Source organism: Primulina eburnea, chromosome 5, assembly GCF_022965805.1.
Source record: "Primulina eburnea isolate SZY01 chromosome 5, ASM2296580v1, whole genome shotgun sequence".
NCBI lineage: Eukaryota > Viridiplantae > Streptophyta > Magnoliopsida > Lamiales > Gesneriaceae > Primulina > Primulina eburnea.
In genome coordinates, this window is record NC_133105.1 from 8,162,765 (window position 1) to 8,176,851 (window position 14,087).

The window sequence follows — 14,087 nt, forward strand, 5'->3', positions numbered from 1 at the left end:
GAGTTCAGATACTGTAAGTAGCTAAACAAGTTTCTCCTCCTCTACAGGAGGTTACTATGTATTAATAAATGTTTGGTGTTTGAATAAAAGAGATCTTTGCTCTTAGCCCATCTCATGTATTATTTTCAAAATTTTATTTTATATTGTACACCCTAAGGTAGGAAACGAATTAGGGTTGTGCCAACTGCTGCTGAAGGAATCTGCGTCAGTAACCATCGGTTGCGATCGTGTGGTTGGACTGTGAGGAGCAGTCTGTAAAATACGGTGGATATAACCCGGTGGTACTCCGGTCAAAGAGGTATAAGATTTAATTTATTTTACGGAAGCATGATGGACCATAATTTAAAAGAAAAATCAATTATTTAAAAAAAGGAGATTGAGGGGTATTTCGGGGAAAGAGGGAGTAAAAGGAAAGAAAGGTTTCATTAGGGACTGAATACAAAGTCTCCCTATTAATTCGTATTATAACAATTAAGTGAACAATGTGTGTGTATATATATATATATATATACACACAGACAATGATAAGACATAATGTATGTAGATAAAAGTAATATTCCGTTTTGGGCAAAAACTTGTGTGAAACGATCTAACGGGTCGTATTTTGTGATACATATATCTTATTTGGGTCATTCATAAAAAAATATTACTTTTTATGCTAAGAGTATTAATTTTATTGTGAATATCGATAGGATTGACCCATCTCACAGGTAAAGATTCGTGAGACCGTCTCACAAGAGACTTAATCCCCGTTTTGATGTACTTAAATTTGAAATAAATGAATTAAAAATGAACAATGTGTTTGATGCCAAAATTGTAATAAATTATATATTTTGGGTTGTACGTGTCGTATCGTAGATTCTAGAACCAATTTTTATGCTGGATGTAATGACCTTTTGGAATTTTATGCTGGATGTAATGACCAACACACAATGTTTTTATAATAAAATGAAGATCATAAAAACTCAACTTAATTATATTTTCGTACGATTATGGCTAGTAGGGTTGCATAAACTTAACTTAATTATATTTTCCTACGATTATGACTGAGCTTTACACTTTAGCTAGAGGTGCGACACAAGAAGACGGGGAATGACTGCAGTGTATGTGCCCAATTGACGATGAGAGTTGGAAGAGTAAATTTGATATGCGCTATCCATTATAATTATAATAATAAATGACTATTGTGACACTTTTTTGTAGATACTTTTAATTAAATGTTGTTACATATACTGAATTGACACTTGTAAAAAAATTAATAATGTGTAAAATAAAAAAATATATTAGATTAATTATCGTGATATTTTTAAGTGATGTCATTATATACACATGTGCATACATTTACCTTATTATTTTTTCAGTAATCGATTTACGTTATAATATATATACACATGTACATACATGATACATTAATCACCTTTTAACGGAGAAAGGGAAAAAATAAAGAGAACCAAATCCCCAAACCCGTTTACTCCTCCCCTTCTTCCACAATCTTCCTTGCCGCCATCGTTCACCACCGGAAATGGGTCGGCCGACCACCCCTCACCTAGACCATGATGTGTAGATTTCAATTAAGCTTTGAATAGTAGAAATCGAACCCTGAATCGCGCGAATGGAGGTGCTGTTCGTGACATGTTTCTGCGCGCGAATTCTTTCCGGCTTCGGTGAGTTTCTTGGCTTCGTTTTTGGTCGATTCTTGGTATATTGGTTAGGTTTAAGGGCTTCAAAAATGGATCTTTCCAAGCTCTTACATCTCTCCGCATTCATGGTTCGTTTCGCTTTCACCATTTCTTCGGTGAAAATGGATCTCTCCATTGTTCAACTATGATTATGTGCTTGTGGTGTTGCTTCGGATAATTTTTTCTCTCAAATTCATCTGCTTTTTGTTTGTTTATTGCGTAATTTGTCTTTGTGAGGAATTAATCGGGGTTCACGAAGTCACTCGCGATGACCGTGTTATCGGAGATAGGAGACAAGACGTTTGTTGCAGCTGTTCTATGTATTTACAGAAGCATGCCTTGGATTTTTTAGAATGAGAGTGTTGGTAAATAATTCTTACAAGAGCTCAAGGTTTTGTTGTTTTCTTGCTAAAAATTTGTATTCTTTTGTGTGTATGTTTTCCACAATCAAGCACGTCTGTGAATTACTTTATGACTTTGGTGGTGAAGATGTCTTTCTGGGGATTCTTGAGACCTCTTTAGAAGAAGGCAGCCAAAAAGAAGAGTAATCGAAAGACAATACAGTTAGAAATGGAATCTTGGGATATAAAATCTGTTATTTCTCGGTTCATAACATCGAATTTCTATTACATTTCTCTTTTCACTTCAGCTACATTGTGTTAAGTTATCATTTAATCAATCAGGTGATTACGTAGGTATGTGGAGTATAATAGTATGTATTGTTTAACTGGTTGTCTTTTATTTAGTCTGTGGGTGGATTTAAGGAATGCTAATTTGCAAGCAAAGGCAAACATGAAGAAAACTGCTCAACAAGAGGTAAAGAGTTTATGCATTTATGTATAAAGTTGTTCAAGTAATTTTCTTATCATTTTAGTATTCAGTTATGGATGTGAGCCGTTGCTGTTTTTACTTGTAAGTTGATATTCCTTGTAGGTCTTTTCAAACTGTTGTGAAATGCTGTATTGTTAAAGGGTGCGGTCAAAAGACAACAATGGTTTTTCACCGTTGTCGTTGGGCGTTTTTCTTGTAGTGTTTGTGGGAGAAAGAAGACTTTTATTCACAGAAGAAAATGCTCTGTACAATGTGAAGACCTTTTATGAAGAATACATAGAAAATATGCGTCTTTATCAGGAAAGGTGCAATGTTCAAATCTTATGTTTAGTGGATACCATTTTCAATCTTTTGAGGATCCCATTTTTCAACTTATACCTCAATTTCATCGAATGTATCACTCTTATGAACTCGATCTAACTTGTTTTTCTGCATCACAGATCAGAGTATGTGGTTCCACAGCCTATGTCGCTCAAACATCATGGATCCAAAGTGGGACAGTACAAGAAACATATTATTTGGCTTACCTATTAATGGAAAGAGATACAAGGAAACTATCAGGGTGTGCTGCTTGGAGAAAGACTTGGAAATGATGGAGTTTGGAGACCAAACTGAAATTGGAGAACGCGGTATCAATTTAGTGGTGGCCAGAAACAACGAATTCAACTTGCAAGAGCTGTTTATCAGGATTGTGATATTTATTTACTTGATGATGTGTTTAGTGCTGTTGATGCTCACAGTGGATCAGACATATTCAAGGTGCAAATTGCATATCTTATCGAGAAGAATCGACTATACTCATTATTTTTTAATGTCATGCAATTTTTAGATTATTGTTCCTCTATATTTTGGGAATTTCTTTCACAAATGAATAATGTATCGAGATGTTTTTTATTACAAGGAATCAAAACATTTTATTGTTCTTTCGCAGGAATGTGTGAGAGGAACCCTTAGAGGTAAGACCATTATACTTATGACCCACTAGGTGGACTTCTTGAATAATGTTGATCAAATTTTGGTATGTATGAAACCCTTTGATTTCCGAAATCTTAATTGCATAAATTTTCGAGTTTTAAATCGGATATAAAGTGTACTCAACGGTGGCATCTTCAATCCAGGTCATGAGAGACGGATGATTGTTCAATCTGGAAAATACAATGACCTCCTGAAAATGGGCATGTATTTCAAAGCTTTGGTAACAGCCCATGAGTCATCGTTGGAACTTGTAGAGGTGGAGACAATCATTTTTTATTTGAATATACGTCAGATGGGTAATTGGTAAATGGTTTTTCTTTTGTTTATTTTGATATTATTTATTATTTGATGTGGCATAATGAGTTGGAGTTTGCTTTTTTGTAAGCTATGTTTTGTGTGCTTTTAATTATCTCGAGTTAGCCATTTATTGATTTAGATAGTATATTGGTTAAGAATATATATTACATGTATAATCGATGCTTTATTATATATTGTGTGAAATACAAGTTCTAGTTGTCCTAGAACGAGAAGGGAGTTTGATTAGGCCATACGATCTTTAACAAAAAGTTGGGGATATACTTGGAGGAATGATAGCTTGGCCTTGTCATTTGGTATGATATTCAACTTTTCAATTAAGTAGTATTTATTGTTATGTCCGTCATGTTAGTATCTTTTTAAACCAATATCAATTATATTTGCAGTTGACAGTTAATGAGGAAGATTTCTACTAGATGCATTTGGATAAATAATAATTTTCCAGTTTATCATTTGGTATGATATTCAATAGTTTGATTAAATTTTAATCTCTTTATTTTGTGCTTCTTTAATTTTATTTCATTCATACAAATATATGAATTTTTATTGTAGATGACAAGAATATTGGATTTTGATTAAGATGAGATGGTTGAAGAATGAATTGCTTATGTTTTGCTTTACAAGACTTAATTGTTTACTTGTTCTTAAACTAAATACATTTGGTATATTTGTTGGGGTATAGATGCTTTTCAAGTTAAAAAAATTTGTCAGTCTTATACATTAATTATTGTAAAATTAATGACAATTATGGATTAGCAATTTAATTTCTATTTTAAAATTTTGTATTTGTATATATATATGTTAATTTGTTATATCTTTGAATATTATATCATGAAAATATTGAAAATCAATGACATTTCTAAAATATGACATTTTTTATGTCACAATAGAACATTAAATCATATAAATAAAAAATGTAATTGTAAAACTCATATGCAGACATTTCAAAAAGTCATTATAAACAACTATTAATGACAATTATCAATGTCTTTATATACTAGTATAGGAGTAGGTCTCTTGTGAGACGGTATCACGGATGTTTATCTGTGAGACGGATTAACCCTACCTATATTCATAATAAAAAGTAATACTTGTAGCATAAAATGTATACTTTTTCTTGAATGACCCACATAGATATCTGTCTCACAAAATACGACTCATGAGACCGTCTCACACGAGTTTTTGTCCTAGTATAGAAGACATTTGTAAGTGTCATTACAGATTACACAATGAGACATTCTAAATTAACCTTATAATCTATCATTATTGACATTTTTTATTGTCATTATAAATAACATACCCGACACATTTAGTTGTCATTATAAATTATTTTAACTGACATATAAATTTGTCATTATTACTATAATAACAAGACATGTATAATGTTTTTAAAACATGAGTTTTCCTGACATTTAAAATTGTCATTATATGAATGATTAGTAACATGTATGAAGTTGTCATTAACATCTTATAATGATATTAAAAAATGTCAGGAAGTTTAAGACGACATTGGAATAGATGACATTTGTTGGAGATGTCACTAAAACTTAAATGTCACTAAATATTGAATATGATGTCACCATATGTATTTATTGTTGTAGTGGTTGTACCATCAGTGACCGAGTTATTGAGTTGTGGGCTTTAGCTCACTACCAGTCACAATATCAATCTATCAGCAGTGCTTATCAGACTTCGATGGATGCCCTGCTAAGAAGGATAGCCACACAGATGAGCCTTGATCCATTGACCTACCCACCATCACTGCTGATGTTTCCTCCTCCATTCCAGTTTCAGTATGCTATTCCATAGGAACATGGGGCAGAGGTGTCACCACTAGACATTGAGGAGGATGAGGATCGTTGAGAGGATTTTTCCTTTTCTTCTTTCCTTTTCTGTTGTTGAGTAATTTTTTTTGCATTTTGTTTAGTATGTTGCATTTTGTGTCGTTTTTGTTTCCCCTGTGATACAGATTAGTGCAATAGAGACATTGCATTGCTTTAGTATCGGGAGGCGGGGGAAGTTGTTTATGTTATTTTTATGTGGTGACATGTTTATTAGCCGATGATGATTATGAATTGATAGTATATTGGCCTATTCATTTGCATCACTTTCTTTGTTTAGCATGTCGTTAATTATGAAAAAAATGGATTGAATCCCTACTGGTAGCATGAATACGAGTTAGTCAAAATCTCTTTTGAGCTTATGAATTTTATTGATCTTACTTAGCTAAATAAATTTTAATGGATGCAATTCACCTAAACACCAAGTCTTATAGTTATATCTCGTGGAATTAATTAAATACACAGTCTATTTTTTTAATACCTAAGGTAACACAAAAAAAAGTTTCACTTATGAAAGAACACGAGTTTCTCGCAAAAAGATCTTTGGTAAAAGGAGAAGAAATGTGTGGGGGAGCCAAATAACATAATGAAATTTTATTCCTCACTAAAAAGAGGGAATGTATGGAGTTGAAAGAAATCAGATGAAAAATCTGAATGTAAACCCTTACCACACTTGCTATAAATCACAACCAATCATATACTTCTCATATATAGGACTAAACTGCATGCAAACCCTTGCCACACTTGCCCACCAAATTGAACAAAAACCCTGAACAAATTGTGAATTTTTTTCCTCGATATCATGTTCTTTAGCCCCGATCTACGTTGTTTTATCTTGATATATGGATTCATAAACTTCATATCGAAGTTGTAAATTATTCATTTAAGCACCAATGTTTTTTTTAAGGAAAAAAAACTATACATGGTTTTTTCACTACGCGGAAGAAGAACCACGTAACTTCTGTATGTTTCTTGGGTTTGATCCGATCTAGGCGCCAGACAGGTCGGTCGTATTGCGGTTTCCAAAAAGTTTGAATCAAAATGGATGGGGATTAGAACATTACAATATCAAATGAAAATCAAAGATACATGCACACTCCTGACATAACATGATATAATGGCAATGAGTTCAGCGGAGGAGGCTCGATGCATTTCCAACTGCGGGGTGCCGGCCGCGAGTCGATGACAGAGTGGTTGAAGCTTGATTATTTCCTAACAAACGAGCGGCAGCACCTCCAGTACTAGTGCTGGTAGCAGTGGGCGGCGAGGTATTAATGCTGCTCACAAGTGAATCAGTGCGCGGCTTGCCGCTAAAATTTTGAGAGGGAGGAGGAGGATTTGAGCTCATTTCCGATCGATGGAGAAATGTTTTGATTATCTACGGATCACATTTCTCCTCAGAGATTTGGGCTTTTTATAGGTTCGGTGATCTGGATCGGACACTTTCCCGATCTGCTTTCTTTGGTTGCCGCATTCGCAAGCTAAAGACATTCCGAATCTCCCACCAATAGATTATTATTATTACTTTTTTTTTTAAAAGGCAATATTAGATCATTTCATGGTCAAAAGATAGCTTCTTTACTCTGATTTGCGGTTCATTCGACCCTACTCGATCCAACGGCTCGGATTTTTCCGAGTCATTTTTTGTTTTTTTTTTCATGGAGGTGGGCTCGGATCACTCATGTGGAGAGATCCGGGCCGTTTATTACCCCTGCAGGCACTGCCTTCAGGGGTAGGGTGAAACAAACCCTGATTTGCTCACCATCCCTTGTACCAAATTTGGTAAAAAAAATTTATTTATTTTATTCTATTATAAATAATTGAATTTGATAGGTAGCCATGTCAGGGTAAAATGAAACAAATACACATATCTATTATGTTTTTTAATTCAATTGGATTTTTTGTATGCAAATTAGAGTATATATATTGTGAGACGGTCTGATGAATCTTTATTTGTGAGACGAGTCAATTCTACCGATATTCACAATAAAAATTAATACGCTTAGCATAAAAAGCAGGGGCGGATCTAGGATTTTGGCATTGGGGGGCCACTTAGTTTATTTTGCGACGGTTTTCTCAAAAACCGTCGCTATGTGGCGACGGTTATAATAAACTGTCGCGGTTTTTGCGACGGTTTTTGTCAAACCGTCGCTTATCCGTCGCTAAAAAATTTTTTAAAATTTTTTGGGGGGGCCGTGGCCGCCATATAGCGACGGTTGTTGATAAAACTGTCGCGGATTGTGCGACGGTTTTCGTCATAACCGTCGCTAAAATTTTTTTTCCGTTCGCCCTACACTAAATCCGCCTCTGATAAAAAGTAATATTTTTTCATGGATGACCCAAATAAGAGATCCGTCTCACAAAATATGACCCGTGAGATCGTCTCACACAAGTTTTTGCCATCAAGTTATTAATCAATTTTAACATAATAATCATATTTATTAACAATGTAATATTTTTTTATATCATATACATATGAATCTGAATCTGAATCATATTTATATTGTTACATATTTTTTAGGTTCCAATTTATGCTGGATATAATTAATCTAGAATTTTATGTGGGGCCCACGTAAAACATTTCCAAAGAGTGTGTGTTTCTGTACACGTAGTACGCTCCCAAAAAGAAAAAGGAAAACCCCATGAGGGGAGCATCCACACTATGTCGGCGGAAATAATATAAGGTTAAATTTGGAAAATATTATCTCATGTGCATCTTTGATTTAAAATTCAATATTTAGACAATTTTTTTTTTTACAAATGACAATACCACATACTTAGTTTTAACTCACTATAAAGATAAATTTACTCATATCCGATTATTTGGAGATGTCAAAAGTAAGTAAATAAGTAAATTTGTCTTTGTAGAGAATTAAAACTAAGTTTGTAGTGTTGTCAGATATTGATTTGTAAAAAAATTTAATTAGATACTGAATCTTAAATAAAAAAATCATTTAGGTATTTTTTTTCAAATTTACCGATAAAATATTTACTAATAAATCATATAAACATAAAAGTGTTCTCTTATATTTTTCATGCTTTTAAAAGAAAGACGAATATTGCTTTAATTTAGGGTAATTGCTCAAATATCAAGTATTTTCTTACACATTTCGAGTATTCAAAGTGTCACAAATCAATTATCTGGAATCCCAAAATAGGTATTTGTATGTCAAAATAATTATTTACTCTTATTCCTTGATAATTGAGAAACAATATTTTTTAAAATTATATTTTAGATGAAGAAGACACATTTATTTTTTGTAGATAAAAGTATATATTTATTTCAATAACAAAATGTAAATTTGAGTTTGTAGGAAGTTAAAACTAAAATTATAGTATTGTCAGGTATCGATTCTTAAAAAAATTGTGGTTAAGTATTGAATCTTAATTCAAAGATTAGCAGAGGGATTTTCACTAATTTACCGATAATGTAATTCTAAAAATATTATTAAATTCTTTTGATCTTAATCCCCAAAAATATTTTATATATATATATATATATATATATATATTTACTATTATATATAAATTATTATTTTAATTAAGAGTATGTCTCTTGTGAGACGGCTTCACGAATCTTTACATGTGAGACGGATCAACCCTACCGATATTAACAATAAAAAATAATACTTTTAGCATAAAAAATAATACTTTTTCATGAATAACCCAAATAAGAGATCCGTTTTACTAAATACGATTCATGAGACCGTCTCACACATATTTTTATCTTTAATTAAAGTTAAACCGGCATGAGCCATAGGGTCCATAGGTTTTTTTCCTTTCCTTTTTTTTTTAAAGAAAGAGATTCTCTATTATCTATTGCTATATTATATGTTTTTAGATTTGACACAAATTAAAACATATGACGCAGCTGTTGTCGTGCAACCACCGTCATTGCCCCAGAACATCCAGAATGGGGAACATATTTCATGTTTTTAAAAGCTATTTCCGTGCACTTGAAAAATGATATATATTTGGTGTTATTTTTTATATGTTATGATAAATTGTAATATTTTGTTATTTTTTCAATAATATTTAATTTGTTAATTTTTATATTTAATTTTCTCGACAATTTATAACATAATTTAATAGAAATAATTTAAATTTGAGAAAATATAATTATATATGGTGATTTGATATTTTGGTAGGTTATGGACATTTCTCCGATGAGTATGAGATGCATATGAAATTCAATAACGCTGAAGATGATGATGAATATAATAAATGAAGATGACACGGAGGATATGAAATCATATCCAAACTCGATTCATTTTCATTCCTATATCAAAGAGCTCTACATGGTCTAATTTTTTTATACATGAGCACGTTAATTTATCAAGTTTTTTCGTTAAAGAGCATCGTCCACTTTGAAAGGGACGTTGTTGCTCAGGAAATAAATTAAAGTGTGTGTATCATAAGTTAGTATTGTGCTCTGATATTGTCAACACGAGCGCACAACATGTAGCGAAAATTGATTATTTAACACACACGTAAACTTTATATAAATAAACACCAGATTTAAATTATATACAAGTACGAATACTTGTGCGATGCCTCCTGACAAAAATTCACTTGAAAAACATGTAAATCATTTACACCAAAACAATACTAGTGAAAATAATATAACCAAATTCCTTTGATAGGATCGATTGACGTGTCAAGAGTATTTAGAAGGGGGGGTTGAATTCACTCTCAATTAATATTGGTATTTTCGAATTTTTGAGTTCAGTTTGGTGACAAACTGATTCTCGGAATCTTGTTGGTCAATATCAATCAGTTAAACTGAGTTGCGGAAGGTAACTGACTGATAGATAGAATACAAAACTGAAATAAAATACACAAGGATTGTTTCTGGATGTTCGGAGAATTCAATTACTCCTACGTCACCCCTTCTATCACAAGGATAGGATTTCCACTAAAAGAATTCGATCCAATACAACACTTGTACAGACCCACTTCAGTTAGGACTTACCCACTGCCTAAACTGAAACTCTTAGTATTACAAAATGATCTCTGTGCGTAACTGATCTTAGCACTATTGAATTAACAAATATTACAGAGTGCTAGTTTGCTCAACTTGTAGCCTTGATTGCTACGAATAAATCAAGTAAGAGTGAGCTGAGATTTTGACAGGGTAATAGCAAGTTTTGAATGGTGTATTCTTGTTCTTCTTCTTTTTCTTCTGCCATATTTATACTCTTCTTTTCCAACGGTAACTTGAGATAAATTTGAATCTTTGTATCTGTTGGTTTCCACTTGATTACTCTTTCGATATTGTTTGCTTCATTTATTGTAATTAGGCGTCTTAATTGCTTTGTCTGGAATGCGTTGTTTTAAGTAGTCTTGGTTGTTGTGCGGCGCTTTTGTAATCTGTTATGTCTTCTTTGTTCTTTCCCGAGACATCTTCAGTTGAGAGATACTTAGCTTTAAGGCATTCGACTGAATGTTTTAACTGATCAGTTCCAACTGATCAGTTTACCCTGTATCATTGTATCAGCTGATTTCAGTTGACAAACTCAGTTGTCGAATTTGCTTGCGCGTATCAGTTGGTTCATATTTTGTTAATCGATTGATTCATGTTTTGTCAAACTCCAGAATCTAGTTTCCAACAATTTCATCCTTTATGGTGTTTGACAAAACCAAGTGATTTAAGATCGAATAACTAAGTTCTTTGTATATAATATACTACGCAACTGAATCATAAGATAACGGGATTCTTTGTAGATAACATAATATGCGCAACTGAATCATAAGATAACTGGATTTCTTGTAGATAACATAAAATATGAAAATATAATAACAATTGATTCTAATAATCTGATTAATTCTTCTTCAGCTGCTGTTCTTCCCCCCTTTTTGTCAAACAACTCCATTTTGTCTCACAACCTTCGACCGTCAATGGAAAGAAGTTTTACATCTGATGAGATACTTGTGGCAACAGTTGTGAGGGAGGTCTGTAGCAATTCTAATTTATTTGAAACAGAGGTTTCCAGTCGCTCAACTCTCTGACTGATTACATCCTGAGTTGTAAAGAGTGAGTTAACTAGCACCTTCTTTATTTCATGCACAGTTCTGCTAAGAGAGTCCATGTTGGCTTGAAGAGCGTTTAGTTTTGCCGAATCAAATTCAGTCGAAGAATCTAATTTGACAGTATGAGACAGTTGTTCTAATTGAATTTTTTTGATTTCAGCGAGCATCTGCTGCATATTGTACTGTATGTTCTGGATTTCTTCAAGAACAACATCCATTTCTGTGGATAGAATTGGAGGTCGCTGACTGGGCGTTCCTGAATGCTTCGATGTTTGTCCAAAAAGAACTAATGCTTGATTAGTTTCCATTGTTCCAGCCATAGGCTGAGCTGGAATGTCTTCTTGAATTTGAGATGATGAACGTTGGGTTTGATCAAGAAATGGACTGTTTGGCTGAATGATGGAGATGGATGGTTCATACATAGGGGCCTCCTGTGGAGAATTGACTGAACTTTGTTCTTGCTCCTTTGATTCAGTGAGAAACTGACCTTCTACATGTTCAGCAGTTTCTTGTTCTGAGGGTTTTGCTTGTTCATCAGTTTGAATATCTTGTTCAGCAGAACTTTCTGGCTGAACTGGTGCTTCAGTTTGAGCTTTTTCCGATTCAGTTATTTCTTTTTCTGAAGTTTGGTTTGGCACTTCAATTTGATCTTCAGTTTGAGCAGATATAAATTTTTCAGCAATTACTGACTCAGCTGGTGCTTCAGATGATATCTTAATTTCTTGCTCTGGTTGTTCAGCTGAATGGGTAACTAAGTCAGACTGTATTTCCTCTAGCTGAGCTTCCAAGGCAACAACTTGAATGATTTCATCAATGTTTGCCAAGGATAGTTCTGCTTCAGAATATAGCTGATGTTCTGCCTAAGAGGATTGAGGTATTCCCTGAACTGGCTTTTCAGTTGCCTGTTGTGGAGATGGTTTTTTTGTGGAGAGGAGGATAAATCTTTTTCAGTATTTGAGTTGGGGGGTTTGTCATGAAGAACTATTTCCTGATCTTCTTCCCAAAATCTGATTTCACTCTGCAGACTACTAAGATCTGTGTCCAGTTGAGTGAACACAGCTCTATCATTGTATGCAGTTGGACTTGTGGGATTGTAGTTGGACTTCAGCTTTGCTACCATTCTTGTTAGCTTTTTGACGCGAATCTGATCAAAGAAATATTTTTGCCTTTCTAATGCCTGTGGAATTGTAGCAGCTTTGACTACTTTCATCACAATCGCTTCTAGCTTGATGAAATTTTTCAGTTTAGATCTATGCTTCAGTTCTTTGGCAAAGATTTCTGTTCTGAAGCTTTTCCAACAATCAAAAGATTTTAATTGTGATGTGGCAAATGCATTGACCTGTTCCCAAATTAGGTCAATGTGTGTTTGAATGACATTGGATGGCAATTGTGCTGGTATTATAACAAAATATGGGCGATTCAGTTGACGTTACTCCATAATCCTTCAGTTGTTGCTGAATCCAGATCAGTTGTGCACAACAGCTACCAGCAGCAAGATATTCTGCTTCTGTTGTTGAGGTAGCTATGGATGTCTGCTTCTTGCTGAACCAAGAGATCAGTCTGTCTCCTAAGAACTGACAAGATCCACTTGTACTTTTGCGATCAAGCTTACATACTGCATAATCTGCGTCTGAATATCCAACTAAATTGAAGGTGGAGTCTTTGGAATACCATAGCCCAACATTTTGCGTGTCCTTAAGATATCTCAGAATTCTTTTAGCAGCTGAGAAATGTGATTGCTTAGGATTTGCTTGAAATCTGACACACATACAGACAGCAAAAACAATATCAGGTCGACTGGCTGTTAGGTACAACAATGAACCTATTAATCCTCTATATAATGTCGCCTCTACTGATATTCCTCCTTCGTCAGTATCTAGTTTAACTGATGAGCTCATGAGAGTAGTTGCAGCTGAGCATGATTCCATACCAAATTTCTTTAGCAACTCCTTTGTATATTTTGTTTGACTAATGAATATACCATTTTCCAGTTGCTTCACTTGCAGTCCAAGAAAGAATGTCAGTTCACCCATCATGCTCATTTCAAATTTGTCCTGCATTAACTTAGCAAACTTTTCGCACAATTTGGGGTTAGTTGACCCAAATATTTTATCATCACCATAAATTTGTACTAATAGAATATGATTATTTTTAGTAAATTTGAACAAAGTCTTATCAACTGATCCGACTGTAAAGTCATGATCAGTTAGGAATTTTGAAAGAGTTTCGTACCAAGCCCTGGGAGCTTGTTTAAGGCCATATAATGTTTTGTTCAAATAGTATACATGATCAGGAAGTTTGTGATTAACAAAACCTGGAGGTTGTTCAACATATACTTCTTCTTGTAACTGACCATTTAGGAATGCATTCTTCACATCCATCTGGTAAACTTTGAAGTTTTTGTGAGATGCATAAG

General features: G+C 33.7%; 1 protein-coding gene across 19 annotated transcripts; it reads left to right on the plus strand.

Moving 5' to 3' along the window:
• The first annotated feature begins 1,421 nt into the window (after positions 1–1,421).
• On the plus strand, positions 1,422–5,875 carry LOC140832878 (uncharacterized). 19 transcript variants are annotated; one of them, XR_012118191.1, is made up of 8 exons: positions 1,526–1,664; positions 1,917–2,044; positions 2,426–2,495; positions 2,613–2,815; positions 2,951–3,269; positions 3,442–3,528; positions 3,629–4,256; positions 4,353–5,875. XR_012118191.1 is itself a non-coding variant. In XM_073197150.1 (5 exons), the coding sequence occupies exons 2-5, from the start codon at positions 2,472–2,474 to the stop codon at positions 4,373–4,375; spliced, it is 225 nt and encodes a 74-aa protein (XP_073053251.1). In that variant the 5' UTR covers positions 1,976–2,044; positions 2,426–2,471; the 3' UTR covers positions 4,376–5,875. The 19 variants fall into 19 exon arrangements, 1 of the variants encoding a protein (XP_073053251.1); XR_012118192.1 differs by lacking the exon at positions 1,917–2,044 and having other exon boundaries at positions 1,422–1,664; XR_012118189.1 differs by having other exon boundaries at positions 2,426–2,815.
• Positions 5,876–14,087: the final 8,212 nt, after the last annotated feature.

What these genes read in the sequence shown, in the direction of transcription:
- LOC140832878 (XM_073197150.1), top strand. Translation starts at nt 2,472, where the DNA reads ATGAAGAAAACTGCTCAACAAGAG. An exon ending in TGTGAGAGGAACCCTTAGAG is followed by an intron (nt 3,467 to 3,628) that starts GTAAGACCATTA and finishes TCTTCAATCCAG; the next exon opens with GTCATGAGAGACGGATGATT. An exon ending in TTTGAATATACGTCAGATGG is followed by an intron (nt 3,782 to 4,352) that starts GTAATTGGTAAA and finishes TTTTTATTGTAG; the next exon opens with ATGACAAGAATATTGGATTT.